The sequence below is a fragment of the Vidua macroura genome, chromosome 22, assembly GCF_024509145.1.
Source record: "Vidua macroura isolate BioBank_ID:100142 chromosome 22, ASM2450914v1, whole genome shotgun sequence".
In the NCBI taxonomy this organism is placed as follows: domain Eukaryota; kingdom Metazoa; phylum Chordata; class Aves; order Passeriformes; family Viduidae; genus Vidua; species Vidua macroura.
Window position 1 is genome coordinate 2,131,238 of NC_071592.1, and position 27,977 is coordinate 2,159,214.

The 27,977-nt window shown below is 56.9% G+C and overlaps 3 protein-coding genes across 5 annotated transcripts in view; 2 read left to right on the forward strand and 1 right to left on the reverse strand.

Moving 5' to 3' along the window:
* CBL (Cbl proto-oncogene) overlaps positions 1–10,369 on the forward strand; it is a 35,604-nt gene extending 25,235 nt beyond the window's left edge. The window contains exons 11-16 of the mRNA XM_053996977.1: positions 102–491; positions 1,341–1,435; positions 1,879–2,034; positions 2,536–2,639; positions 2,973–3,155; positions 5,690–10,369. Of these exons, the coding sequence (XP_053852952.1) occupies positions 102–491; positions 1,341–1,435; positions 1,879–2,034; positions 2,536–2,639; positions 2,973–3,155; positions 5,690–5,970 (1,209 nt within the window). The 3' untranslated portion in view covers positions 5,971–10,369. The remainder of the gene's footprint in view (positions 1–101; positions 492–1,340; positions 1,436–1,878; positions 2,035–2,535; positions 2,640–2,972; positions 3,156–5,689) is intronic.
* The window catches only part of ABCG4 (ATP binding cassette subfamily G member 4), a 149,958-nt gene that overhangs the window by 51,831 nt on the left and 70,150 nt on the right, over positions 1–27,977 (forward strand). The gene's annotated exons all lie outside the window — the stretch shown is intronic.
* MCAM (melanoma cell adhesion molecule) lies at positions 12,155–22,190 on the reverse strand. 2 transcript variants are annotated; one of them, XM_053996980.1, is made up of 15 exons: positions 22,086–22,190; positions 18,222–18,349; positions 17,902–18,115; positions 17,722–17,792; positions 17,553–17,640; positions 17,272–17,451; positions 17,069–17,196; positions 16,751–16,910; positions 16,539–16,660; positions 16,125–16,263; positions 15,515–15,636; positions 15,297–15,435; positions 14,517–14,661; positions 14,025–14,142; positions 12,155–13,372 (listed from the first exon to the last, which is right to left on the reverse strand). In XM_053996980.1, the coding sequence occupies exons 1-15, from the start codon at positions 22,150–22,152 to the stop codon at positions 13,343–13,345; spliced, it is 1,851 nt and encodes a 616-aa protein (XP_053852955.1). In that variant the 5' UTR covers positions 22,153–22,190; the 3' UTR covers positions 12,155–13,342. The 2 variants fall into 2 exon arrangements, with proteins under 2 accessions (XP_053852955.1, XP_053852956.1); XM_053996981.1 differs by lacking the exon at positions 14,025–14,142.

A 27,977-nucleotide genomic window follows, 5' to 3' on the forward strand; every position in this document is an offset into this window, starting at 1 on the left:
ACAGATAAAACCACCCCAAAACTCTCCCCGCTGCCCGCACCTCCCTCCTGTTGATCTCCTCTGCCTGTGTTAAGCGCTGTTTTGATCCCTCCTCCCCGCAGGCTGCTCCAGGTGCTCTGCACAAGGACAAACCTCTGCCGATCCCCCCCACGCTCCGGGACCTGCCCCCGCCGCCGCCCCCGGACCGCCCGCACGCCCTGGGCACCGCCCTGGGCACCGAGAGCCGCCCGCAGCGACGGCCCCTGCCCTGCACCCCGGGCGACTGTCCCGCCAGGGACAAGCCACCCCCGCTGCCCTCCAACCGCCAGGGCGACCTGTGGCCAGGCAGGCCGATGCCCAAAGCGCCGGCGGTGGCCGTGAGCGCCGCGGAGCCGTGGGCTGGCAGGGAGCTGTCCAACCGGCACTCGCTGCCCTTCTCGCTGCCCTCCCAGGTGGAATCCAGGGCTGAGAGCCTGAGGCTCGGCAGCACGCTCAGCCTGGACAGCCCCGCGGTGAGTAGGTCTGCCGGAGCTGAGGTAATCTGGGAGAAAAGGCACCCTCGAGTGGGATTTTGTCATGGGAGAGATGGAATGAAACCGGTGAATTCCAGGCAAGGGAAGTGCTTTCATTCCTTTTGGGAGCAAGGTTGAAATCCCAGTTGCCTGATCATTGTTCACCTCTCGTTGTTCACCTTTCAGTGTTGAAAAGAACGTTGAGTGTTGAATCTTTCAGTGTTGAAAAGTGCTGAGTGTGTTCTCTGGAAAAGTCTGGTTTACTCTGCTGGCTTTTCAGCCCTGAGGAAACTGCCATATCAGCTGTGAGGAGTTTGACTGGATAAAATCTGAGTTCAATTTGGGTCTGTTCACCTGCAGGACATTGTTAGCAGTGAACTGATAAGTCCAACGTTCTGTTCTCTAAAAGAAATAGCAGGCAGTTTTGCTTTCCTTGATTCCATTTCGTTAATTTTTCCTTCTAATGCTTCCAGCTTGCTAAAATTGAAAGCAAGCACATTTTTAGCCAGTTTTTCTAAGAAAATGGCACGTGCATGGTTGTCATCGTGTCTCCAGTTTTGTGTGCTTGTCTGCATCCTCTTCCTCTTGGCTCCCATTTTGGCCTGTTCCAGCTGAATTTGCCAAGGCCATTGGAGCCTCAAAACGTGAAGTTCTTCCTGCAGGAAAACCCCTGCAATGTCCTCACTGAGGGAAAGCTGTCAGAGAATTCCTAGATTTCTGAGGTGTCAGTAAATTCTGTGGAAGAAATGAGGATGCTTCATTCCCACAGAGGCTGTTGAAGGAGTGGCTTTGCAGCTACACCGGGCCACGCGTTGTTTCTGATTCCTGGTTTGGAATTTTGTCTTCCAGAGCTCCAACAGTGGTCCAGCAGCAACCTCAGAGTCTGAACACCCCAAAATCAAACCCTCCTCATCTGCCAATGCTATCTACTCCTTAGCTGCCAGGTCTGTTGGGATTTTTTATACCTTACAGAGTGGGAATTGCAGGGTGCTGGTGCCAGGGACAGAACTGGCACAGCTCTTCCAGTCTTAGTTCTAAACTCTGACAGATTCAAAACACAATTTAGAGAAAGCAGCTGAAACCAAAGAGCTGTGGGGGGTGGTGGGAGTTCCCCTGGGCTGTGGCAGTAGGAATCAGGCTCCAGTTGCCATCAGCTCTTTAATAAATTCACTCTTGAGTGGGGCTTTTTGTGATTTAAGTGTGCATGATATTGTCACTTCCTTTTGCATCATGACCTTGTGCTGGTTTGACCTTGTGGGCTGCATCCTGAAAACCAAATTACTTCTTTAGACAGATTTGCTGTGAGGTGACTGTGGATTTTAAAGGGCACCTTGGTATTAATTAGATTTGGTGTAAATGTTTTATATCTTGTTTCTCCTGCCTCCAGACCACTGCCTGTACCAAAACTGCCTCCTGGGGAGCAGTCTGAGAGTGATGAGGACACTGAATACATGTCACCATCCTCTCTGCCTGTGGTGCCTCCAGGTCCTGCTGTGCAAAAACCAGAGCTCAAAATGCCTTTGGAAATGACTCAGAGTTTACGGTGAGATCCTGGCTGGTTTTGCACTTCTTCCTCCCAGCTCTGGGGCAGCACATTTGGGACATCAGGGTGGGAATTTTGCTTGCTCAGATTTCTGAATTCCCCCAGTGATATTCACCAGATCTTGACTAAAATAGCAATAAAGGAAATGTGACCACTGCTCTTGTGCAGAGTCCTTGTACAGTATTAAAGGACTCAGATATCCCTTTCCTTCCCACTCTGTCTGCCAAGGACCTTCTGAGAGCAGAAACAACTGAAATTCAAAACTCTTATTAAAATGTAATTTTCGGTGGTATCAGTTTTGGTGGTATCATTTTAACTCTTTTAAGCTGAGGTCCTGTACTGCAATAAACATTAATAGAGCATTTTCTAGAACAAATATTTCACAGAGCAGTGGTGATTTCACCTTAAAACAAGAAGCTGTGCACAAACTCTGTCACAGAGACGGGGTGGAGGTGGTGGCCACTGTCACCTGTGTGATGGGGAATGTCTTCTCTCCCTCAGAGTTTTGGACTGTGACCAGCAGCCCGAGGGCTCCATGTATGAAGCAATGTACAACATTCACTCCCAAGCAGCATCCTCTGCTTTCGAGGCTGTCACCACTTCTGGTGAGTGGGTGTGCTAAAAAAACAGCTGAGGAACTGGGTTATAGTGAATTGCTCCCAGTGGAACAGCATTTTAGGCTGAATTAAAGGAAATACATTTGTTTTTGTTGTTAAAATAGCTGGGATGTATGTGGAAGTATGAGTCTGTGCATGCACACTGCATCTATCAAGTATTTTTAACCTAATTTTCCCTTCTGCAAAGAGCTGCCATTAAATGTGAGGTTTTAACAGCAAAACTTTAGTTCTGTGTCCCGTCAGCGTTTGGCAAATGGGGGAGCAGAGTCTGCCTTGAGAGACAGCTCAGCCCCAGAGCTCAGAACGTGCCTCCTCTTCCAGATGAGGGGAACCTGGCAGCAGCCACTGCCAGCAACGGCCCTGAGGAGTCAGAGAATGAGGAGGATGGCTACGATGTCCCCAAGCCCCCGCTGCCCGTTGCCACTGCTCGCCGCACACTGTCTGATATCTCCAACGCCACTCCTGCCTTCGGCCGAATGTCCTTGGAAAACGACCCTGGCACAGGTCTGACAGCTCTCCTGCCTCTCCTTGCTGCTGCTGCCTGGCTCTGCATCTTTCAAACTTGTCTCACTCGCTGAAGGTTTTGGATGTAAAGGTGTACAATCTGGTTTATGAGGCAGAATTGTACTGGTTCCTGGGTATTTTGTTTGATTTATTTTTAGTTTTTGTTTGATTTATAGCTTGGAATGTGCTGCCTTGGACATTTAATCCCCGAGCTTGCAAATCACTCTGAAATCTCAGTTAGGAAAAGCTTTTTTCAGCTTAAAGTATATTTCTTAAAGCACTGTTTCCTACAGAGCATAGACTGTTTTTGTACCATGGTGTACCAGGGCGTGAGACAGGATTTCCCATCCCTGGAAGTGCCCAAGGCCAGGTTGGATTTGGGGTTGGAGCACCCTGAGATAGTGGAAGGTGTCTCTGCCCATGGCAGGGGGTGGAAGGACCTTTGAGGTCCCTTCCAAGCCAGACCATTCAGGGATTGTGTCCCTGTGCCAAGGGACTGGCCTGGCAGGGTTTGTGGCTCTGCCAGTGCCTGCAGATGGCACAAGTGTTCTGCACACAGCTCCTGATGCTCTCAGCTCCTCTGAGCAGGGACCAGGGGCTCAGCAAGGTCAGCTTTTTGTCCCTGGGGAACAGAGGACATCGTGTCCTTCTGGCTGCAAGGCACATTCTCTGAGGGAAAAACTAAAGCCTCGTGTCTCCTGGAGCCTTTCTGAATAATAATTGACTTATTCCCTGCTCAGCAGCTCTTAAAGAAGCTCTGAAACTCTTCCTGTTGGGGGTTTTCAGTCTGAATGTGCTGGTGATTTGCCGAGGAGGAGGAATGAGTTTCTTGTTCCTTCTGGAAGCAGAACCTCCTGTACCCAGAACCCTTTCTCCCAGTGAGCCTTCTCTTTTCCTGCTTCTCCATTCCACTTCCCTGACCTTCTTCAGCACAGAGAAGAGTTTCCTAGTGCAGAAAAGTTGATTGTTTTTGCCCCACCTCCCCGTTTCACTTTTTAAATCTGTCCCTGTGTCTGTAGAGTTTGGCTGAAAGGGATAAAAAAGGAACAGAGCGAGTCCCAGCCCCCCTCCCAGATGAAATACTGAGTTTAATCATTGACACTCTGTTTCTACAGCCATGAAATAACACTGCTGTTGTCCTGCTTTAGGGGTAGGAAAATGGAAAATGTGGAAAATGCTGATTGTTACTGCTGTGGGAAGCAAGGCACTGGTGCAGGCAAGCCTGACTGCTGTGAGATTCCTCTTGGCAGATTTATGCTCTCAGGAGCTGAACCCTGCAGTTTTAATTAATGATTTACCAAAATAACTGTCTTAGCAGTTGTCCTTTCAGACTGACCCATGGTCTCTGAAACTTGATCCAGCTCACGCTGAAACAGCTATTCCAGAAGGCAGTCTGGGGCAGAGGAGTGGGCAGACCTTTTTCTCACATGTACAAAAAGCTTTTTTATGTGTGAGAAACTTGAATTCTGAAGATGAGGGAGCTGGGCTGAGCTGTGGTCGCTGAGGAAGCTTCAGGGAATCTGGTTCCTGAAGAGCCTTCTCTGTCTTAGGGCTTTTGGTGCAAGTTTTTCAGAAAGGTCCCACAATGCTGCTTCTCTGAGCAAGCTGCAGTGCTCACTCTTAAAAAGGGATTGTGTGGACGTGATTTGTCTGTTGTACTCCAGTTCTGCTGCCAGAAAACTCTGTGGAGTGCCCTGAGGACTTTTTCCAGGAGACAAATAAATCTTTCTTTAAGGTGATGTCAAACATCCGTGTAGAAAAGTTTCCTGTGATTGGCAAAAAATGCTTTCTGCAATGATACAGGAGGTTAAAACCCAGAAATAGTCAGGTGCTGGATGAGCACATTAAGCAATGTGTTTTTTTCCTTGGAGAGTTTGGTGACTTGTTTGGTTTATTGGCTGTTATTTCCTCTTCCCAGCAGTGCATGATGTGGCTGCAGGGCAGTGTCACATCAGAATGACTCAGGGAAAAGCAGAACAGGCTGAGCTTTATTGATCTGCCATTAGGCTGGGAGAGCTTCAGCAGAGGAAGAGGAGAACATAATTCAGTTGCTGACCCTTCAGAGAGCATAATTCAGTTGCTGGAGCAGTTGTGGTGGCTGAGTTGGGACTGAGTTTGTGCACACAGAGATGAGGGAGCAGTCTCTGGGCAGTTAAACCGGGGGGTTCTGTCTGATTCTGGAAGGAAATGGGATGTCTGGTGCATTGAATATTCACTGGGTCATTTTTTCCGATTCTAAGGCTGATATCTGAGCTCTGCTTACACTCATAGATCCTATGTCATTTTTATACAGTTTTATCTTAATAAATGAACCTGATGAGCCTTGGTAATTAAGAAAAACCTCCCCAGCTGTTTTTGCACACAGGCGGGGAGCTGAACAGCTTGGGAAGGAGGATAAAAGGGTTGGAGAACGCGGCAAAGCTCAGTGACAGCTTTTTGAAGTGCCATTTATCCTCCTGCTGTCATCTCAGCTTCCTTTCAAACAAAATCCCCACATCTTTCCGTTGAAGTGATGCACTTGTTTCTCCTTGCAGGTTTTTCGGACGGCTCCCAGGTCCCCGAGCGGCCGCCAAAGCCGCTGCCCCGGCGGATCAATTCCGAGCGGAAAGCCGGGAGCTGCCAAGCAGCAGGAGCCAGCAGCGGGGCCAGCTCCTCCCTGCACCTCTCCAGCGAGATCGAGAACCTCATGAGCCAAGGCTACTCATATCAGGACATTCAGAAAGCTCTGGTCATTGCACATAACAATATTGAGATGGCCAAGAATATTCTGCGGGAGTTCGTGTCCATCTCCTCCCCGGCGCACGTGGCCACATAGCACACGAGCACCTCCACGCCTGAGCTGCTGTGGACCAACTGCCTGGGCAGCTGCTGCCCAGCTGTGCACCAAAGGGGAAGGGGGTTCCTTTAGAGACTTCGTGCTGAGGTCAGTCCTGCCTCTTTAAGAGAATCAGTTATCAGGTTTTCGTGGTTCCAGATTTCAAAGCAGTGGGATGGAGCGGAGCGGTGTTTTATACAGTGTATGTCTTGGAGTCCTTTACCCCTACCTCTTGTCTGAGAGAACAGATTTATTTCCAGGGTGTTGGTAGAGAAAGGTATCGTGACAAGGGATCCCCGAGCCGATGCCCTGGAGGCTGGGGGGAGTTGTTTTGTGCTGTGAATTTTAAGTGGATGCTCAGAGAAACAAAGTCTCGAGGTCGGTGTGGTGTGTCCTGTGGTTCATGGTACTAGGTTTGGATCTGTTCACTGCTGTGTGTCTGGCTCAGGCTTTTTAGAGAAGCTGGGAGGTCACTTTCTGCTGGGAATTTATAGGAGACCTTGGAAGAATCCTTTGATTGCTTCCTGTTGGCCGTGGTGTGTCCCTCTTGCCTGTAACAATAGCAGTTATTGCTTCTGATTCCAGTCCTCCCTTGCTGCCTGGAGATAGCAGCATGAGCTTCTGTCAGGGATTTTGGTCCTGGCAGTGCTGGGAGTTGGATTTCTCTCGTGTGTGTGTGCTCTTGCACTGGCAGCACCAGATTCCAGCAGCTGGAGGAGCTTGGCATGGTTTTGAGGGGTTGGGAGAGGGGGCAAAGAATTTGAGCAAGAGCAAAGAGCTGAGGCTGCTGCTTCTCCTCTCTTAGCCTTGAGCATTTTGTGCTTCAGTGCTCAAATGTGATTTGTGGCCCTGCTGGGCTGGAGCAGCCGTCACTGGCCACTCCCATTGCTCTTCCCTAGGAATGTTGCACCTGGTAAATAGGATGTTTTATTTATCTTCATTGCATGGTGGCTGTTGCAGACTAGTGGCCTTCACACACATTCCTCCAGAGAGCTTTTGCAGGAGCCGTCGTCGTGCCAGGGTGTTTTGTGGAATTGGTAGATGCAGCTGATGTGTTTGTTGGAATTTCACCTGCTTTGCAGTCACAGAAGTGCAGCAGTTCTCTGCATGGCTGTCCAAACAACTTGGGGGCTCTCCTTTCCATTTCCATTTCTCTTAAGGTATTGCCAGGTCTGGTGTTAAAACAGACCTGGGGAAAAAATTCCGTACTTGTGAAGTGATCACGTGGTTTTAAAGGTCAGAACTCAGCTGTTGCATTGGAAAAACCTGACTTGCCTACTCAGCTACTTAACTCTGTTCATATTGGAGGAGTGGATGGTTCCTTTGGAGAGGATTTAGATCCAGGAGGCACAGACAGATCACAGCCTGACAGCCTGAGAGGCTCTTGGCCCTTGGAGCATGTCCAGCATTATTTGCATCTCCCCAAGGTCAGCAGAGGTCGCCGGGCTAAGGGCTGCACCTTGGAATCTTGCTGGAGTGATTCTGGCAGTCGGGTGCAGTCTGACTTTTGAGGAATCCAGAGGCTGGGCCAGATGGCTGCAGTGGCAGAGAGGCCTTGACGAGTGTTAGCAGAGCAGAAAGTGGGTTTTTAATTCAAACTGAGGTTTCTCTCTAGGCCTACAGCTTTCTGAATTGCTGCAGTGGCTTCCAGGCAGGCTGAAGTGTCTCTCTTTTCTCCTCTCCTCTCTGTAGTGGAGAAAACACTCTCAGACAGTGTGGGGAGATCTCCTGCCATGCTCCCTGACCCCACCCTTTGCTGTTTTGGGCTCAGGGCTGGCAGTGGGCAGGGTGCTCTGCAGGGCACAGGGCAAGCTGGGCTCAGTGCCTGGGGGAAGAAGAGGGGGAGGAAGAGCTGCTCTTCCTCCTGTGCCCCCAGTGCACCCCAGGGGTGCCAGCCCTGCTCCCTGTGGGATGTGTGGGAGCCTCTGGAGGAGCAAGGCCAGCGCTGGTGCTGCTGAGGCAGGGGACAGCTGTGGCTGTTGTGTCACACTGAGGAGCCTGAGCAGCCAAACAGTCCCTTGTGCTGGAGATCCAGGTGCACACCCTTCAGTGAGGGGTTTATCTCCCCCCTTTTCACACTCCCACTGGGCTCTGTGCTGGTTTGGAGCCCTTTGGTGTCTGCCCTGCTGTGTGAGCTCAGTGTGACTCCTGCCACGGCTGAGCCAGGCTGATCCAGCCAGCTCCAAAGCCTTAACTCTTGTCCTGCCCAGCGTGTGTGGCACCAGTGATTCCCTGTCCCCTGCAAGCCCCTCAGGGCAGGCTGGCTGTCATTTCCATGAAATCCTGCTTGGCAGAGCTGATCCAGGCCTGTCTTTGGGGTCTATGTGCCAAGAGATGTTCCTGTGGGTGTTGTTCTGGGTATTAGAGATTAGAGAGAGCAATCTTTGTGGCATGTATCGCTGATTTCTCTGCATGTGTCCTTTCTGTGCACTTGTTTATGTCTCAAACTGGTTTAAGAAACTTAACTCTTGCCTTTTCTTCCTTAGACACGTTAAGAATTTGCTGATTCCACTGAGGGCAGCAGAGTCCTGGCCATGTCTTGTGGCTGTGCTCTGCCAGCTCGATCCAGGCACTGCCCAGTGGATTTTTCTTGTTCTTTCTAAGCCCAAGATTGATTGCTCTTCTTTCCCTTGACCTCCCTCTTCTTTATTAAGAAAATTACCTTTCTGATGCTACTTTAAAAAGGAAAAACAACCCAAATGTCTAGTGCCTTTCTTAAGGGGATGCTGCATGGCCAGGCTGGATAGAATCCACCCCTGTGGGGAAATGAGCAGAGCTGGACAAGCAGCACCAAACTGCTTTGGGAAGGGGTGAAAAGCAGGAGCAGGAGAGGTGGGCGATGCTCACTTGGACTCTGACACTGTGTTTTGTAGCATTTCAGCCGTGGAGCTTCCGTGCCTGGACTGGTGCTGTGCCGAGCTCGGGGCCAAGTCAGGATCGTGGGATGGGGTGAAAAAAACTGGGGTTGTCCTGCAGCTGTCCCCAAAAGGAGCGGGGAACACTCCCAACAGGAGTGAGGAATGCTCCCAACAGAAGTGGGGAACGCTCCCAACAGGAGTGGGGAACACTCCCAAAAGGAGCAGGAAACACTCCCAAAAGGAGCAGGAAATATTCCAACAGGAGTGGGGAACGCTCCCAACAGGAGTGGGGAACGCTCCCAAAAGGAGTGGGGAATGTTTCTAACAGGAGTGGGGAACACTCCCAAAAGGAGCAGGAAACATTCCAGCAGGAGTGGGGAACACTCCCAACAGGAGTGGGGAACGCTCCCAACAGGAGTGGGGAACGCTCCCAACAGGAGTGGGGAATGCTCCCAAAAGGAGCAGGAAACATTCCAGCAGGAGTGGGGAACGCTCCCAAAAGGAGCAGGAAACATTCCAGCAGGAGTGGGGAACACTCCCAACAGGAGTGGGGAACGCTCCCAACAGGAGTGGGGAATGCTCCCAAAAGGAGTGGGGAATGCTCCCAAAAGGAGCAGGAAATATTCCAACAGGAGTGGGGAATGCTCCCAACAGGAGCAGGAAACACTCCCAAAAGGAGCAGGAAACATTCCAGCAGGAGTGGGGAACGCTCCCAACAGGAGCAGGAGCTGTGGGAAGCCGGAGGTGCCCTCCTGAGCAGGATCCAGGTGATTTCCTGTGTCCAGAGAGCAGGAATCCCAAATCTTCCCCTTTTTTTGTGCATGTCCTTGCCCCAGCCCTCCCCGGGGCTCAGGGCCTCCTGTGGCCCCCTGCACCAGACTGGTGACACTGCTGTAGCTAATCCTGAGGCAGGCTCCTTACTGTAAATGTGGTTTGATTGCTTGGTTTGTTGGGCTTTTGTTCGTTAATTTTTTTTTTTTTCAGTTGAGCAAGAAAAAATGCAACTCCCAGGGCACCTTCTCAGAGGTGCCACTTTAAAGATTAGTGGGGAATAAGGACATTTATTTTTAAAGTTCCTCCTAGAAATCTTTTTTCTTTGAAATTCCCAGTGGAGGAAGAATTGCTGTTATTGTTGTTCTTTCTCACGGATGACAAATACCAATTTGTAAAATATCAGTGTTAAAAAATGTTGAGATTTTCACGAGATATTTTAAAAAAAAAAGTATAATAGTGTCATTAATATAAAATTATAATAGCAGTATTTAATCCTTTCAGATCTGTAAAGAATAAGGAAAAACAGAAGGTAAATATTCTTACAGAGAGTAGCTGAGCTTTAAGGTTCACTTGGTTTAAAGTCCTCATTTTGTTTGCAGATGCATTGTTAATGTTTAGAGGTTATACTAATGTTATTTATTAATTGTTTCCATCCTTGTATGCTGCCCACTAAGAGCTTCTTTGTTTGGGATTTCATTCACCTGTGTCAGTAAGAAAGAAAACAAAACAAAGTTTTATTTTTAAATAAAATTTCCTTTGTTGTAGCAGATGGTGTGTGTGTGTTGTGGTGCTTCTGCGAGTGCTGGAAAAAGAAAATTTTAGGATTTCAATCTCCTGGATCCTTTGCAGACTGACTTTGGAGTTATTTTATAATTATCACCACAATTATCTGTTAAATTCAAATTTATATTCTGGCCACTGACAGAGGCCAGGAAAGATTTATATAAAGTTTATAATAATTATAATAAATATATTCTGAGAGAATTGATGAATAAAGGCTCTAATCCATCAGGACCAAGACCAACATGAAGTTACCAGCCAGGAAGAGAATCCAAGGGAATCCATGGGAATATTCTGCAGATTTTAAAGTTATTGGATGGAAATGATAGAAATAAATAAATAAATATCTCACACCATTCTAGAACTACATGTATATGTATCACCATTCTAGAATAGACTTATTAGAATATATTATGTATTATTAATAAAGATAGGAAAATAATTAATATATATTTGAATCCAGTAATTGAATACTCACTGGTATCTATTCATATACATCAATATATGAATATTTCACATATAAAGTAAATGTAATAAATCCAGGTCCTGCCACACTCCCAACATTCCAGAGCCAGGAGGGGCCCAGAAATGGAACCAACAGGGACACAGTGGCCCAGCTGAGCCCCCTGGACATTTGGGGACACTGAGGAGCCACAGACAGGTCAGTGAGGGTGGCTGGGGACATGGGGGACACCTGAACTTGGGAAAAACCTCTCACAGGAGCCACTGTGGGGTGAAATGAGGGTAATTTGGGTGAAATGAAGATATGGGGTTACTTGAGGTCATTTGAGGCCCTGTTTGGGGTTACCGGAGGTCACAGGGGTCATCTGAGGTCATAGGGGTTACTTGAGGTCATTTGAGGATTTTTTTTTTTTCCCAGGGGTTACTTTAGGTCATTTGAGGACCCCATTGGGGCTACTTGAGGTCATTGGGGTCATCTGAGGCCCTTTTTGGGGTTACTTGAGGTCATTGGGGTCATCTGAGGTCATTTGAGGAGCAAATTGAGGTTACTTGAGGTCATTGGGGTCATCTGAGGTCATAGGGGTTACTTGGGGTCATTTGAGGATGTTTTTTGATTTTTCCAGGGGTTACTTTGGGTCATTTGAGGACCCCATTGGGGTTACTTGAGGTCACAGGGGTCATTTGAGGCCCTTTTTGGGGTTACGTGAGGTCATTGGGGTCATTTGAGGTCATTTGAGGCCCCAATTGTGGTTACTTTAGGTCACAGGGGTTACTTTAGGTCATTTGAGTCCCCAATAATTGATCAAGGACTCAGATGAGGACACAAGAATTAATTCTTACGAGCTGGGCCCAGAGGAGAAGGGACACTTTGGTGTCACCCATCATTTGCCCTCTGTCCTCTCAGGGTAGTGACAGGGGCTGGTTATTAGCTTTATTAGTATTTTTTATTAATTAGTAGTATTAGTTTATTAGTGTTTATTATCATCTCCTGTATGCATTAGCATCTACACTATTGGTATTGGCTATTAATTCAGTTATCAATAAATTCTAATAGTAAATTCTATTTACAATATTATTTTTTTAAGATCCAGTGGTATCATCACCTATTACAGCCTAAAACTAGGATTATTTATTATTTATTTATTATTGTATTTATTATCATTATTATTAGAATGAACAGATTTATTAGCATTGGCACTAATTAGTGTATTATTAGCAGCCACAGGGGCATGAATGGATCCTGTTGGAACCTCCATGGGATTATGGAATGCCCTTCCCACCCTTCTGTCTGTGGGAACAAACTCCACCACTCAGCTTTGAATCCGTACTTTATTTTTTCACATATATAAAAAAAAAAAACCTTGCAAGTATCGGATGACAAAACAAAAAAAAAAAAAAAAAAAAAAAGAAACAAAACTCCTGGAAATGTACACACAATCCAACAAAAATATATATAAACCAAAGCTTTTGCTCGGACACCACGTGGAGCAGGCGGGGACGGCTCCCTCTGGCAGGGCTGGGACCCCCAGGGGACGAAGCCTTGTGGCCAGCAGAGCTCAGAGGATGGGAGGCAGAGGCAGGAGGGGCTGATCCCTCTGGGATGAGGCAGGGGAGGGCTGGCACAGAAGCTCGTGGCCGGTTCTTGCCCATCTCCTCTCCTCCCCGTGGGGGCCAGAGGTGGCAGCGAAGCACAGAGAGGAGTTTGACCTGGGGCTGGCAATGGCTGAGCACAAAAAAACCCTGAGACGTCACTGACTGGCCCTGTCTGATATTGAATTTCGGTCTGTGGGAGCTCTGGGTCCCGCTGTTGCAGCAGCTGGGCAGCGTCCCTAAATAAACCAAATCCAGAGGGGAGAGGGGAGCCCTGCCCCTCGGGGCAGCACAGCCCCAAAGCAGACAGCCTCAAGCCTTTCTGGAGACTGGCACCCCTTCCTTGCTCTGCCAGGTCCTCTCCTCCTGTGGGGTCACAGCACCGCTGGGATAAACTGACCCAGGCACGGTTCAAAGACAAAGCAAAGCACTCGAACCCTCTTGGAAGCTGCAAACACCTCTCTAACACACCCCCTTCCACTCCTCTCTCCTCCCACCTGCACCTACTACAGCTAAGGTGCCTCAGACATCCCAAAACCCAAATTTCACCAGCCTGAGCAAGGTCAGGGTAAAAAGAATGCGTCAAAACCTCCCCACAACACGTACAGAACAGATTACCTGAAAGAGCCTCAAATCCTTCCACCAAAGTAGGGATTAATGGGATATAATTCTTCCTAATATTGCTGTGGCTTCTCTGGAGTAGTAAAGCAAGTCCAGCTTTGCTGCTAAGGCAACACCTGCGAGCCCAGGGCTGAGGTAATGGCCAGGTGAGTCAGGGAGGTGTCCCCAGCACGGTGACACACGGGTGGTCTCTGGCCGTGCTCCCCAGGGGCTGGAGCAGGGGTGGGAGAAGGCAATCCAAGAGCAGGAAAGGTTTGAAGGAAGAAAGCACTTAGTAGGTTTCCTCTCTAGTTTCTCAGATCGATGTATTTCTCGCTCTTCAGTTCCGCCAGAAGAGAAAGGGACAGGGAAAACACACGGTTAGGGATGAACACAAACCCGGCAGGGGTGGTGGTGACACACAAGGGGTGGGGACAGCTGGGGCACCCCAGGGTGGCACCTGCCCCGAGGGGAGGGGAGCGTGAGCTGTGCAGAGCCAGGCAGAGGCAAATAAAACCACAGTGGGCTCCGGGGCTGCATCTTGTGGCTGGCATGGGCAGCGGTGGCCCAGCAGTGACACTGTGGAAAGCTGCTCCGTCCCAGGTGACGGGAACGCTCGTGTCCCAGAGGACTCATCCCAAGAGCTCTGGCTCAGAGGAACCCATTCCTGCAGCCTCTGCTCTGACTTCTGGCCAGACATCTTTCTGTTTTAGCTCCTTCTCCCCTGGGGAGCCCGGCTGCTGCTCCACGGAAGGAGGCAGAGCCAAGCAGGGCACTGCCACCAGCAGAGCTTTGTCACCTCCCAGAACTGTCCCCTCCCGTCCCTCCCACGGCCCCCCCGAGCGCTGCTGATGGATGATGGAGGCCCGTGCAGGGTGGGCAGTGCGGGAGGAGGGGAGCAAAGCATTACCTGGGTGCAGCCCCGTCCCTGAGCCGCGCTGGCAGCCCCGGAGCGGCCCCGGGCGGGCGGTGCCCGTCGCTCTGTCCTACCTGGTCAGCTGCGGGTCTCTTCTCGCCGTTGGCGCCCTGCAGGAGCCCCGCCTCTTCGGAAAGTTTATCTGACTTAACTTCAACTACAATCTTGTCTTTACGGGCCTCTGGCTTTGTGCTAGGGGAGGGAGGTGACAATTTTTGAGACGCGTTGGCGATACCCGGGAGGTCACGTGGCTGCCCGAGCCCTGGGGCTCCATCTCAGGGGACCAGAGCGCTGCGGTCAAAGAGACTCCAGCTCACAGAAAGCTTTGGACTGCCCAGGGAGGGGGCCCTTGGCTGCTCTACCACTCTGCTGTCTCCTCCCTGCACGGCAGTGCCCTGTGGGAAGCTGGAGAAGCCGCCGAGCCCCCGAGGCCGTGCTCCCGCCCCGCTCTGCGCCAGGCAGGGAGAGCCGGAGCGGTGAGATGGGATGGGATGGGATGGGAAGCATGAGTGATATCAAGCACCCGCAGCCCCACAGGCCCCTGGGGGATAGGTGGCAGTGCTTACATGTCCTGCTTCCCGGCTCGGCCACACGGGATCTTGCCTTTCTTGTGCAGGAAGTAGATGACAGCGCCCAGCACAGCCACCACGAGGATGGCCACGATGATGGCCACGATGATCACCCCTTGGCTCTCTGCTGTTGACTTTTGATCTAAACACAACGGGGAGAGGAAGAAATTAATGCCTGTCCCACCGTGACCCTCTCCAGCTTCCCTTCTGCGTTAGGAAAGGTTCTCCCAAAAAAGCTCCAGTGCTTCCCCAGCTGCCTGCAGGATGCAGATTTCAGTACAGACATGCTCCGCTGGGGCACTTTCTGTAGGAACACAGAAATTCTGCTCTGGGCTGCCATGCCACATGTGCCACAGGAGGGTGGATAACAGGAATTCCTGCAGGGCACCAGGCCATCCCTCTGCTTCCCTGCCCAGCAGGTTTGGGCTGCAAGAAGCTGCGCTTGGTGGCCTCACTGAGGACAAGCAGGCAGCTTTCCACCACGGGGGACAGAGCCTCCGCCTCCCTCCTGGCTTGGCAGGGAGAGAAGCAGGAACAAAGCAGTGCACAGCCAGCAGCCAAGCTCCCGCCCCAGGCTAGAGGTGAGCATAACTCATGTCCTGATGGACACCCTCAGCAGACTGACCTTTCCTGATGGAATCATCTGGAAGAGCAGGAAGGGAGGGAAAGACACCGAGCTCAGCCACCCCACGGCAGCACGGCACAGCCGGCGCCTGCGCCAGGGGGGACTGACACTGCTGGGGGCTCCTGGGACAGAAAGCAGCGCCTGACACTCACCCACCACCAGCTGGATGTGCTTCTCACTGACACCCAGCTTGTTGGACACCCGGCACATGGCTCCCGCCTGCAGCAGGTCTTGGCTCACCCGCACCGTCAGGTTGCTGGCGATGTGCTGGTTGTCCATGTACTCGTGAGCCTGGGCAGGGCAGGCAGGGCAGGATTCAGTGCCTGGGCAGCCCCTCGGACATGCCAGGCTGGCCCCTCCCAGCTCTCACCGTGCCGTTGATGCTCCACTGGACGGTGGGCCGGGGGACGGCGATGGCCTTGCAGGTCAGGTTGACCACCTCGTCCTGGCGCACGTACAGCGGGGAGCTGATGGCCACGATCCGCGGCTTCCCTGGGGGCAGGGGACATCAGCACCCACAGCTCCCAGGGAACGGGTTTTGGGTAGGCAGGGGCCACTCTGCACCCACAGCTCCCAGAAAATGGGTGCTGGGCAGGCAGGGGTCACTCTGCACCCACAGCTCCCAGGGGAATGGGTTTTGGGCAGGCAGGGGTCACTCTGCACCCACAGCTCCCAGAAAATGGGTGCTGGGCAGGCAGGGGTCACTCTGCACCCACAGCTCCCAGAAAATGGGTGCTGGGCAGGCAGGGGCCACTCTGCACCCACAGCTCCCAGAAAATGGGTGCTGGGCAGGCAGGGGTCACTCTGCACCCAGGGGTCACTCTGCACCCACAGCTCCCAGGAAAATGGGTGCTGGGCACCCAGGGGTCACTCTGCACCTAGGGGTCACTCTGCACCCAGGGGTCACTCTGCACCCACAGCTCTCAATGGAGTGGGTTTTGGGCAGGCAGGGGTCACTCTGCAGCCAGGCCAGGTCTTACCCTCAACAGCCACGAACACCTCCTTGCTCTGCTCCAGTCCTGGCACGCTCGGGGCCATCACCTTGCAGCTGAAGGTGTTGGAGGTTTCGAAGGTGAGGTTGCTCAGGAAGAGCTGGTTCCCTTCCCCCAGCTTCCTGCCCTGTTGGGAAGGAATGTCCCCAGCAATGAGCCCTCTGTGCCCACGTCCCAAAGGGGTTCAGCCCTCCCGTGCACAGCGAGGGAACCTGCAAGCACAGGACCTCCCTGCAGTACTGGCCAGGAGGTGACAATATTGGGGTGGACAGTGCAGGTCCATGAAAGAGGGAATCCTTCCCCTGGCCTCTCAGGAGAGATGGAGCAAGATCCTGACTCTGCCTGATTTGCTGCAAAGCCCAGGCTGAGCCTGAGCACAACAGAACTGGGATGCCTACCCACCTTCTCATCCCTCCACTGGTATTTCAGGCCCACGGGGCTGTGGGCATCACAGCTCAGCATCACACTGTCCCCTTCACGAAGGGTTGAGGACGGCTCCATCTTCACACGGACCCCTTCAATGTCTAGGAGAGGGATGGAGACCAGGGCAGGGTGAGCAGGAGGGACAAAGCACCCACCACGAGGTCCACAGGGTCCAGTCCCCTCTCTCTTACAGTTCACAACAAGATCCACATCCTCCTCTATCTGTGACAAATCATCCAGGTCCAGGGACTGGCACCTGTACGTGCCATTGTTGCTCTTGTCCACGTCGTGCAGCTTCAGGACCCCGCTGTCGGGCTCTGCCAGCGACGTCAGATCCTGCCACTCACTCATCTGCAGACAGTGGGCACAAAGCAGAGTCCTTAGCCCCACACAGGCCCCCTCCCACCCAGCCACTGCGTCCCCCTGCCCAGGACCCTCCGGGCAGGGGACAAGGAGCAACCAGGAGACGTTTGCCAAGGGAAAGGTGCCCCGGTCCCCTCCAGCCTCACGTTTTTCTTAAAGAAGCTGAAGACGGGCAGCGGGTTCCCATCAGCCTCGCAGACCAGCGTCACATTGTCCCCTTCCTTCACCAGCGTCGAGGACGGCATCACCTGCAGCTTCAAGTGCTTGGTGGAGTCTGGGGCAGGGATGGGCAGTCAGCGCCCAGCCCCGCTGCGGGGCAGCGGCGCGGCCCCCCCGGCCCCAGACTCACAGAAGATGTTGACCTTGACCCGCTGCGAGTCCCTGTGTCGCCTCTGTCCCCGCAGCCAGTAGTGCACGGCGCAGTGGTAGCGGGAGTGGCGGTCCTCGCGCGTGGCGGGCGCGTACAGCGTGCTGCTCACCGTGTACAGCCCGCTCGACTCGCGCGTCACCGTCGACAGTATCGTCACATCTGCGGGGGACACAGCCACGCGGGAGGGCTCCCCTGGGGCTCTCTGGGTGCCAGCCCCCAGCCCCTCTGCCGAGCTGGCTGCCCATCCCCGCCCAACTCACTGTTCTCCTGGTTGTGCAGCTGCTCCCCGTTCTTGTGCCACGTGATGTTGGGAGCTGGGAAGCTGTTTTTGCTCACGCACTTGGCGATCTGTGGTGGCAGAGACGGCCGTGAGCACAGGTCAGGGTTAGCAGGGAGCCTCCCTGTCCCCTGCGTGCAGCCTCTCCTCACCTCTGGGATTTCACTGTTGTGCACAGAGATGCCTGCTGAGTTGGGCTCAATCTCAGGGGTCTCGGGGACCTCTGGAAAGAAAAGCCACCCCACATATATTAGGAGGGATGGGTTGGGGTGGGATCCCAGCCAGCCCCGCAGAGCAGCTGCCCAGGGGTGCTGCCCTCCTGTGTCACTCACTGTAGACGCTGAGCTCGGTGCTGCTCTCGCCCACGCCGTAGCTGCCAGCTCCCACCTGGCACATGAAGGTCCTGGCGTCCTGCACTGTCACTGCGCTGATGGACAGGGCCTTGTCCTCCCCCAGTGACAGCCGCTTCTTGTAGTCCGTGTCGTCCTCCACGACCCCGCTGCCCGTGATGTGGTACAGCCTCACCTGCTTGTTGCTGCGGTCCATCTGCAAGGTGAGGGGCCAGGCTGGGCTGGGGAGCCCGGCAGCACGCCCTGGGCTGGTTGCCACCCCAGCCCAGCAGCCAGAGCTGCTCTCCCAGGCCAGCACTCACGTAGAACCAGTCGATGTAGGTGTAGGAAGCATTCTCAGGGATGTAGAAGTTGCACTCGATCCTGGCTGTGCCCCCCATCTCCACTTCCACCATGGCTGGCATGGAGATCTCCAGCCTGCTGGCTGCAGCTGTGGGGCAGAATTTGCTGTTAGGGGCAGGAAGAATGGGGAAGAATGGGCTCTCCAAGCACAGCCTGTCCCCATCTCCATCCCCCAAAAGCTGTGTGCCTTGTGCTCGACACACCGTGTCCCAGCCCAGCAGGAGTGACAGCCAGGACCCCACTGCCACACTGCCTTCAGCATCCACAGGGAGCCCACGGGCTCAGGCCAGCGATCCTGCACCCAAAGGGGGGACATGGCATGTCGTGCCCCCACCAGCTGTGTCCCCAGGACACCTTTGGGAGGCAGCACATCCCCAGCCACCACGGCCTTGGCACAGCCAGGACTCCCAGGTCCCTCCACAAGCTCTGATCCTGCTGCCCCCGCAGGAACCCAGCAGTCAAAGGATCCATCCCTGCAGCATTCCCAAAGCTTCCCCTGGCTGCTGCTCTGCTCCCTGCCCAGCTCTGCCCACCCACGGCACAGGGCCCACACCCCTGTGAGCCGAGCTTGCCCATCCCTGCACCCTCTTCCTCCCAGCCCAGCTGCCCACAGCAGTAATGGAGCTGCTGGCCCTGCTCCAGAGAGGATGGAAAGGTAATGGCTATTGATCCAGGACAGCATGGAGCAGCTTCCCAAGGATTGGGAGCAGGGCAGCCCCAGCCAGGCAGAGCAGAGACAAGGGCGGCATCACAGCAAGGCTGGGAGTGTCACTGCCACCATCCCTGCCAAAGCAAAGGGGGCTCTGCACGCCCTGGGCTGGCACACGGCCCTGCAGAGGGCACAACAGCTTGTGCCCAAGCAACAGAGCCAGCCCAGGTATGGGAGCTGGGGACAAGAGGCTTGGAGGAAGCAGCTGTGTCAACATCTCCCTTGATAGCGCCCGCTCCGTAACAGCCACCACCGAGGCGACTTCAAAGGGCAGCGCCGTGCCCACAGAATGCTCTTTGTTTGGAGTGGGTCTGTGGTGGCACAAAGCCAAAACGCAGCCAGGAGCCCTTCTGCCACAGCAAAGGCCCCGACACGCAGGACCAGCCGCCTCAGAACTCCCCAACACACAGGTTTTGGCCCTCGCCCATCCCCTCAGCACATTACAGTTGGCACTAGGCAAAGAGGGACGAACAAATCACGGCACAGCAAAGAAGGTGCTGGAAAAACAGGTGAAAGTCCCAGAGATAAGCACGCAGCGGGGACAGGAAACTGGCTGAGAATACAAAGGAAAAGAAAACTTTGCACAGGAGGCAGCTGCCCACCTGTACAGCCACGACTTGGCTGCCGGCTGCAGGAGGGCACCTGCACAACTGGGCAAGCTGGGGCTGGGGTGTGTCCCTGCTGACCTCATGCTGCCTCCCCTGAGCCCTGGCACTCCAGACTGCAGGCAGCCAGGCCGGACTTTGCCTCTCCATCATTTTCAGACCTTCGGCAAGGGCCCCAGGCAGAGCCAGCCCCTGGGAGAGCAGCTGGCCCTCCCCCTGACCCGCTCGGCATGAGAGCCCTCAACCAGGCAGCGGAGCAAGCGAAACCATGAGCTCAGAGCTGGAGAATGGCTGGCATCCGGGGCTGGCATGAGGATCACAACCCTCCCAGCCATCCACTGCCCTTGAGGAGGCTGACACGGTCGCTGCAGCCCCCACCCTGCCTGGAAAAAGGGCTCACTGCTCCCCACCTCCTCCGGGACAGGCTGGAAGAGGGACACAAGGGGACACTTACAAGGTCCCCCACAACCCTGGGGACACAAGGCTCGCTTCTACAGCTCCAAGACCTTTTGTTCTGTGCGTGGGCAGACTAAAGAGGTGCTGGGCACAGCCAGCCTGGCACAGCAGGCTCCGGGGACTTGGCCATCCTCCCTTGTGCCCGGCGCAGCTGCAGGTTTGGTGATGGAACTTGGGGAGCTCCATCAGCCACGCGTGGAGCAGCCCAGCTGCAGCACCGAGCTCCATCCACCCCAAGTGCCTGGCACAGCTCCAGCCCGAGACCTCGAGATCTGGAGAGGGCGTCTGCAGGCAGCGAGCAGGGAAGGAAGGAGAGCCCCCGTGCCTTTTCCATCTGGCTGGCGGACAGCCGGCCGGCAGCCAGAGCTCCACAAGAACAAAGATTTGCTTTTAGAGCTGGGGAAGGGGGTGGGGAGCAGCACAGTCCCTCGCCAGCCTCCTGCAGAGCCGAGGTGTGCGGCGAGAAGGCGAGAAGTGCGGCTGCGTTGGCGGCACAGAGCCCCCGGCCCGGAGCAAGAGGAGAGGCACCGCAGGGCTCTGGAGCCGCACATGGGATGCCTGAGGTTCCCCTGGGTTTGTGTTCCCCTCTCGGGGAAACCAGCTGCGGCCAGATCCCGCCTGCTCCCGGCACAGCCACACACGCTACCCTCCTATTCCCTCGGAAAGCTGCACAGATCCCCGAGCCGGGGTGCCCCAAAACAGCATCACCCGCACCCTGTCTTCTTCACAGAGAGAAGAAAGAGGGCGCAGAGCCCCAGCCCCGCAGGAAGCAGCGCCAGCAGCAGCGCCCGACACCTCCACACTCCAACCGCCTCCGCCCAGCCCGGGATGGGGACGGAGCCAGGGCTCTGCTGCAGCGGGGACCAGCACCTTGCACCCCAAAACAACCCCACCACTCTGTTAGGACCCCGTCATGTGCACCTGGCAAAGCAATCAACCCCACCCCGCAGCTCGGTGACAACACGCAGACACCTCTCTAACAGCCCGACCGCGGTGCACAAAGGGAGGGGGTGGCTCGGGCAGCCCCGGGGTGGGCTCAGCCCCCCGTTCCAGCAGCTCTGGCGGGCCTGGGAATGTCTTGGCCGTGGCCCCTTGTGCTTCTGGGAAGCATCAAGCCTTTCACGTGGCTGGGCTTCCAAATACACCGACGCCGCCAACCATTGAGAGACTCCTGGCTCGGCACATGTGCTGTGGGAAGGGGATCCCGGCACGGGACGGGGGTGGGAGCAGCCTGCTCTAGACTGCGCTCTGAGCCCGACTTTGGCTCCAACACCTCGGCCTGGGCAGGTTCCCAGCGCCGGGGCCACCTCCGCAGCTCAGCGGGGCAGGGAGCAGCCAGCGCACCGGGACCGCTCCCGGGCCCCCGGCGAGGGGAGGGCGGGATGCGGGGAGCGGGGCAGGGCAGGGCAGGAAGCGCAGCCACCCCCCGAGGGTGAAAATGGACTGGAAAGTGGATAAAAAAAGAAAGCACGAAAAAAAAAAAAAAGCCAAGAGAAACACAGCGCTCAGGGGAAAACTCCTTAGAAGGAAAGGGGTGGATGCTTCCTAACAACAACCAGCTCACCCCGGTGCGCGCTGAACGCACGTGGGTCACCCCTCAACCTGCGCTGAGCCGGGGGGGCTGCAGAGGGGCCCCGAGAGCGGGACGGGGCACGCAGACCCGCCCCGCCGCGGATCGCGGGGCCGTCCGGGCGGGGACACACGCTGGGAAGGGCCGATCCCACCTGGGCTGCCCCGACCCCGCGATCCGAGCATTCCCGGCGCCGCGCCAGGCACCGCCCGAGGGGCGCAGCGCTCCCGGCTGCCGGCGCTGGCCCCGCCGCGGTTCTGCGGGGACACCCCCGCGGCTGCCACCTCGGGGAGCCGCACAGGGGCAAAGTCCAGCCCCGCACCCCCGCTGCAGCCCGGTGTCCCCCGGCGCGAAGGACATCCCCGCCAGGGCTCCGCGGGACCCCGCGCCGCGCCCCGGGGCGCTCCGCAGGTGCGCGCCTCCGCCCTTCCCGCACCGCCCGGCCCCGGCCCCGCACCGCCCGGCCCTTCCCGCAGCCACTCACCGCAGCAGAGCAGGAGGCAGCAGCCCCAGCCCAGGGCGAGCCCCGCCGGCCGCCGCCCCCCAGCCATGCCCGCCGCCGGCCGCCCGAGACTGAGCGGGGCCGCGGGCTGACGTCAGGCGGCGGAGGAGGAGGAGGAGGAGGAGGAGGAGGAGAGGAGGAGGAAGGCGTGGTGCCTGCCCACCGCCCGCAGCCGCTTATCACCCCCAGCAGCAGCCGGGCGGGCGCCGCCGCCGCCGCCCACCCCGCAGCGCGCTGTCCGGCCCCGCACGGCCGCGGGCCGGCCCCCAGCACGGCCCCCGCCGCTCTCGGGCCGGCCCCAGCTGCGCCGGAGGGGCTCGCAGACCTGCCAGCTCCTGCCTGTCCGGGCGTGCAGCGGCTGAGGCAGCCAGACAGCCGGGCGCTGGAGGTGGGATCACTCACAGACCCGGAGAAAGGGGCTGAGGCGCGGGATGTGTTTTTCAGAGTGTTTGGGGAATGCAGGCGACGGCGACAGTCCCTGAGAGTCCAATGTGCAGGTAGCGGTGGCGATAATCAGGAGTGACCTACTGCCCTGCTCAGCCCCAGCCCCGCACTGCCCTAAAGCCCAGCCACAGCTGGGGGGTCACCTTTGAACCCACGCCAAGCAAGGACAGACTCAAAACAGGGAGGCAAATCACTCTGTCATCATCTGGGCTCCGACGGACACCTGGGGGCGGTTTGGACTGGGGGGGCGGAGCAGGCTCGTGTCCCAGGCGGGTCACCAGGGTCTGCGGGGTTGACACCCCAGCCCCCGCTGAGCCTCGGTGTCCCCCGGCCCCGCTGGGAGCGCCGTCCTGTCCCCGAGGCGGGGCCCCAGGGCATCACAGCGGCCCGAGCCCCCGCGCAGCTGTTGTTGAATGGGGCGGCTGTGGAGAAGCTGCTCCCTGCGGTGGCCGGGGCAGCAGCCTGGCCGGGGGCCGGCCCGGGGGCGGGGGGGCTCGCGGGGCTGCACAAGGCTCCCATTATCCAGGGCTAATCACCCAGCCCAACGCAGCCCGGCCCCTCCGGCAGCCCGGGGCAGAGCCGGGAGGAGCACAACAAACCCCGCCAGGTGCTGAGCTGCTCACAGCCAGCCATGCAGGATACCCGGCCGCAGTGTCCCTGTCACAGCCTGGCTCCGTGCCTCAGTTTCCCTCGGATTAATCAGAGCCAGAGGGGCTGTTGGAGGACAATGGTTTTCCTCCCCTTCAAAGCTGTTTCCATTCCCCATTCACAGGACACCCAAAACTCGCTGATCCAGATCCATCACACATGGGGACAGACCCAAACTCCCAGGAGCTGTGACAGTGCCCTCCTCCCGCTCTCAGCCCAGACGCTCTGAACTTTTGCACATCCTTTTCTCTCCTCCACTTGCTTTCCCTGCAGCATTCCCGTCCTCCGACAGGCAGGGGCTGCATCCCTCCGACCCGCCCTGAGCCACTCCAGGGCTGGGCTGCAGGTTCCCCGGAGCCGCAGCATTCCTCCTGGGAATGCCCAGGCACCTCTCCCACCGCCAGCCCCCCGTGCTGGCCCCCAGCCCCAGCGCTGCTCCCCGGCTGGTGCCATGCAGCAGCCCTTCCCATGCCCTCCTCCTCCACCTCCTCCTCCTCCTCCTCTGCATGGCTGACCAGCACCCCCCCACAAGACTTTCCCAGCCAAACACACTCAGTGATTCATCGGAAATGATTAAGTTTTTTCCCCAGGAGATCAGTGGCTTAAAATGGCAATGCTGGGCAGCGATAAGGCTGAGAGCCCTCGCGCTGCTGCTGGACAGGGGAGGCCTCCTCCTCCCTTTGCTGGGAAGAACAAGTGCAAGGGAGCTGTGCCGTCATCCACAGGATGCTCAGGAGCTGCTCTCCGGCCTCACAGCCGCAGTTTTGGGATGCTCTCACACCTCATGGCAGGAGCTCCCTGTCTGTGGTGGGGAAATCCACCCCCTGAGTGGGTGCCCCGGGCTCAGGGACTCCCTGACAATGTTCTCACTCTTCCCCTCCCTCCAAAAGGGCAGGATGAAGCGCTGGAGGAGCCTCAGGCTCTGCTCTCCTTGGAGCAGGGAGCAGGGATGTTCCACTCGGCACAAAACACCCCTCGAATGCCACCCCGAGAGGGAAGGAGGCCCACGGGAAAGCACCCACCAAAGTCAAACATACAAAGCGGGAGAGCTCGGCTGACACGCCCCTGGTGCATTTTGTTCTGGGGCTAGCTTTTATTCCGCGTTAAAAATAAAGCAGAATGTTGCTAAGAAAACCTCTGCAGAAAATTCCCAGCAGTTGGAAAGGGCAATGCCACTCCCTGGGGAAAACAGGCTGGGGAGCATGCCACCCTCAGGCAGCCCCCTGCACTCCCTGCATGGCTCTGCCTCCACTTGGTCAGGCTTCAGCCTGCTTTGAAGAAAACGTGTTTTTTTCCCCTGACAAACGAATCGTTCTGGGGAAGCGGGGCAGGATTTGAAATCAAGGCATGAACAGATGGCATGAAATCACCCCGCCACGCTGTGTGTGGCACCCGGCGGGCTCGGGGACTCTGCGTGGGGAGCGTGGCAGGCTGGCCACCTTCATCTTCCCTCCCTGCTGCCTGATCTCACGCCTTCTTGTTTATCTGCTCGCTTAATGGATTTGGCTGCAGTCCCCGCTCACAGTGATGCACACACACTGTGGATGAGGCCCCTGTGTCGCAGTCCCACGCACACAGCTGGGGTGGGAAAGCCAGGCAGCAGAGGTCTGGCCCCACCTGAGGCACAGAGCAGCTCCCACAGCTCCCACAGCTCCCACTCCCTGGCAGCGGAGGGATATTGGTGCCTGGGCCCCCACAGCTCCCAGCACTCTCCTCCTCCATCCCTCCTGCCACCTCTCAGAGGAGGCTGTGCCTGGGCAGGCAGTTCCGCCCCTGGCAGAGGTGAGGCTTTGCCAGTCCCTGGCACAGCTGCTGGAAACCTGGGATCCACAGGACCCTGCCCAGGGCAGGGCTGACTTCCCGGCGTTATCTGAGCATCGCAGGTTGCAGGAATGATCTGGAAGTGTGCAATTGCATTTGCCTCCCTCCTCTGGCTCCTGCTGGGCCTGGCTCTCTGCAGCCGGAGGGGAGCGATGGCCAGCACGAAGCCAGGCCCCGGGCTGTGCATCCCAGCACACACCACAGCCCCTTCCAGCTTTTCCTGCACTCCCAGGCAGATCCCTGCTGATATGGGGACCTTGGGATGCTGCCAGAGGGAGCTGGCCCAGCGTGGGCTGTGCCTGTGCCTGTCCCGACAGGCAGCTTGTGTGTCCCAGGTGGGACGGGGGGCCCTGTGCCTTCCCCGAGCCCTGCAGCCACACCCAGAGCAGCTGGGGTGGGCTCTGGGGGTGCTTGGGGTGCTCTGTGCCAGGTGCCCCCAGGGAACCCCCGCCAGCTCTGTGCCCATGGGCTGGGGGCTCTGTGCCCATGGGCTGGGGGCTGTCTCTGTGCCCATGGGCTGGGGGCTCTGTGCCCATGGGCTGGGGGCTCTGTGCCCATGGGCTGGCTCTAGTCCAGCTCTGTGCCCATGGGCTGGGGGCTCTGTGCCCATGGGCTGGCTCTAGTCCAGCTCTGTGCCCATGGGCTGGGGGCTCTGTGCCCATGGGCTAGGGGCTGGCTCTGTGCCCATGGGCTGGGGGCTCTGTGCCCATGGGCTGGGGGCTGGCCCAGCTCTGTGCCCATGGGCTGGCTCTGGCCCAGCTCTGTGCCCATGGGCTGGGGGCTGGCTCTGTGCCCATGGGCTGGGGGCTGGCCCAGCTCTGTGCCCATGGGCTGGCTCTGGCCCAGCTCTGTGCCCATGGGCTGGGGGCTGGCTCTGTGCCCATGGGCTGGGGGCTGGCCCAGCTCTGTGCCCATGGGCTGGCTCTGGCCCAGCTCTGTGCCCATGGGGTAGGGGCTGGCTCTGTGCCCATGGGCGGCTCTAGCCCGGCTCCCTGCAGGTCTCCGGGGTGGATGGAGGGCAGCTGTGCAGGGCGGAAGCCTCTGGCTGTGTCCAGCCAGGCCTGCACCTCTTCACACAACACCGTCAGGGCCGAGGGGGCCCCGCTCCCCGGGGAAGGGATGGGATGAGGGCCAGCGCCGAGCGTTCCCACACCGCCCGGGAGCGGCCGGCTGCTCCCCTGCCACTGCTCCCCCCCACCCTCGGGGCACCTTCTGCCAGTCCCTGCTGCTCATTTTGGGGGGCTCTAGGGCTTACACAGGGCTTTGCACTCTGGGCTAAGAACAGGAGCCCTCCTGGGCTGTCCAGCCTTTGGCTCTCTGTTCCCTGGGTGCCACGGGGTCACTTTGGGGTACCCCTGCCCCATCTCTGATCGCCTTTTTGGGGCCGTGTCCTCCAGCTCAGGAAAACGCCTCCTTCCAGCCCCTTCCTCGGCTTGGCTCCCAGCCGCTCCTTTGTGTCTCCCCTCTCCTTCCTCTCCTCTCGAGCAGGGCCTTTCTGTGGGGATTATTAACCATGGCTACGGGGCCTTTGTTCAGGAGGGGCCGGAGCGGGAGCCTGGAGGAGCCGGGAGGGTGGAGAAAGGAAGGACAGGAGCGGAAGGGGGGAAGGAAGGTGGGGGGGAAAGGAAGGTGACATCTGGATGTCTGTCACAGAAGAGTGCGATTTTTGGAGCAGCTGTGCGGGGACAGCCGGGGCTCAGCGGATGCAGAGCAGTGGCAAAGCCCCAAAAAGGAGCTGAGCTGGCAAGGGTCACCCAGCCCAACGCAGAGAGCTCAGCATCCTGCCCTGGTGATGGTGGTGCTGACAGAGGACACGAGCAGCACCCCAGGGCTCCAGGACTGGCTTTGAGGACTGGTTTGTGGCTCACAGGGGTGGCAGGGAAGGCTGCGGAGCTTCCCTTGCTCCCTGCCTCGGGAGCTGCGTGCAGAGTGGATGGACAAGGACAGCTGGAGCACGCCTGGGAGAACCTTATCCAGCTGAGAGCCACTGCCAAGGCATGGGAGAAGGAGCCCTCTGACCAGGGCTGTCACTGGACATCCTGGGGGCACAGGAGCCCCACGGCCCGGAGCAGGTGCAGCCCTGGGACAGGGTGTGACAGCCACGTCCTGCCCTGGCTGACACACGTTCAGCTGGGCTGGTCACGTCCGTGTCCCGGGCTGCTCTCCCACCCAGCCTGGGAGCACTGTGGGCACGGAGCAAGGGGCAGGATTTGGGGATGGGCGCTGATGGGGCGGCTGGGGGAAGCCAGGAGCTATTTATAAACCATCCTTTTCCTTGGGAGCGCTTCCGAGTCCCTCTCCCCCAGCGCCGGCCGGAAAAAGGCCCCATTGTGCCGGCGCCGGCCGGGACAGGGCTGGGCACTCGCCCACACAATGGGGCAGATGATGGCCCCGGCTGTGGGGTGCCCAGGGGACAGCGAGGGGACCTGGCCACGCTCATCCAGCGCTTGCCAACGCCACGGCTGCCCGGAGGAGCGGGCAGGGGGAACGGCCATGCCCTGTGCTCCCTGTCACCCGGCTTTTCCGGCTCCCTGCTGCCAAGGAAGGGAGGAGAAGCCGGGATGGGGACACAGCATCACTCCCTGGGCTTGCCCGCAGGGATCTCTTCATCCTGGCTTTGTCTGCAGGGCTCCTCCATGATCCTAATTTCCCATTAGGATCATCTGTGAGAAAGCCCAATGAGAGACTCGTCCTGAGCAGGCCCGGTTTTGGGGGAGCCCCCTCTTGCAGGGGATCCCTTTGGAGGCCTTTGGGGAAGGCTCCCTGTGGAGGGGGGTGGGGGCAGCTGAGGGCTGACTGGGATAAGGCAGCAAGCAGGGCACAGTCCTTGTGTCACATCCCCACAGCACGGGGGACGCAATGGAGCACCAGGGCCCTGGGGAACAGTGGGGCTGGGCTGGCCAAAGAGGAATTTCTTCTTGCAGGATTTTCCCATGGAAGAGGACTTGCCTTTCCCAGGGC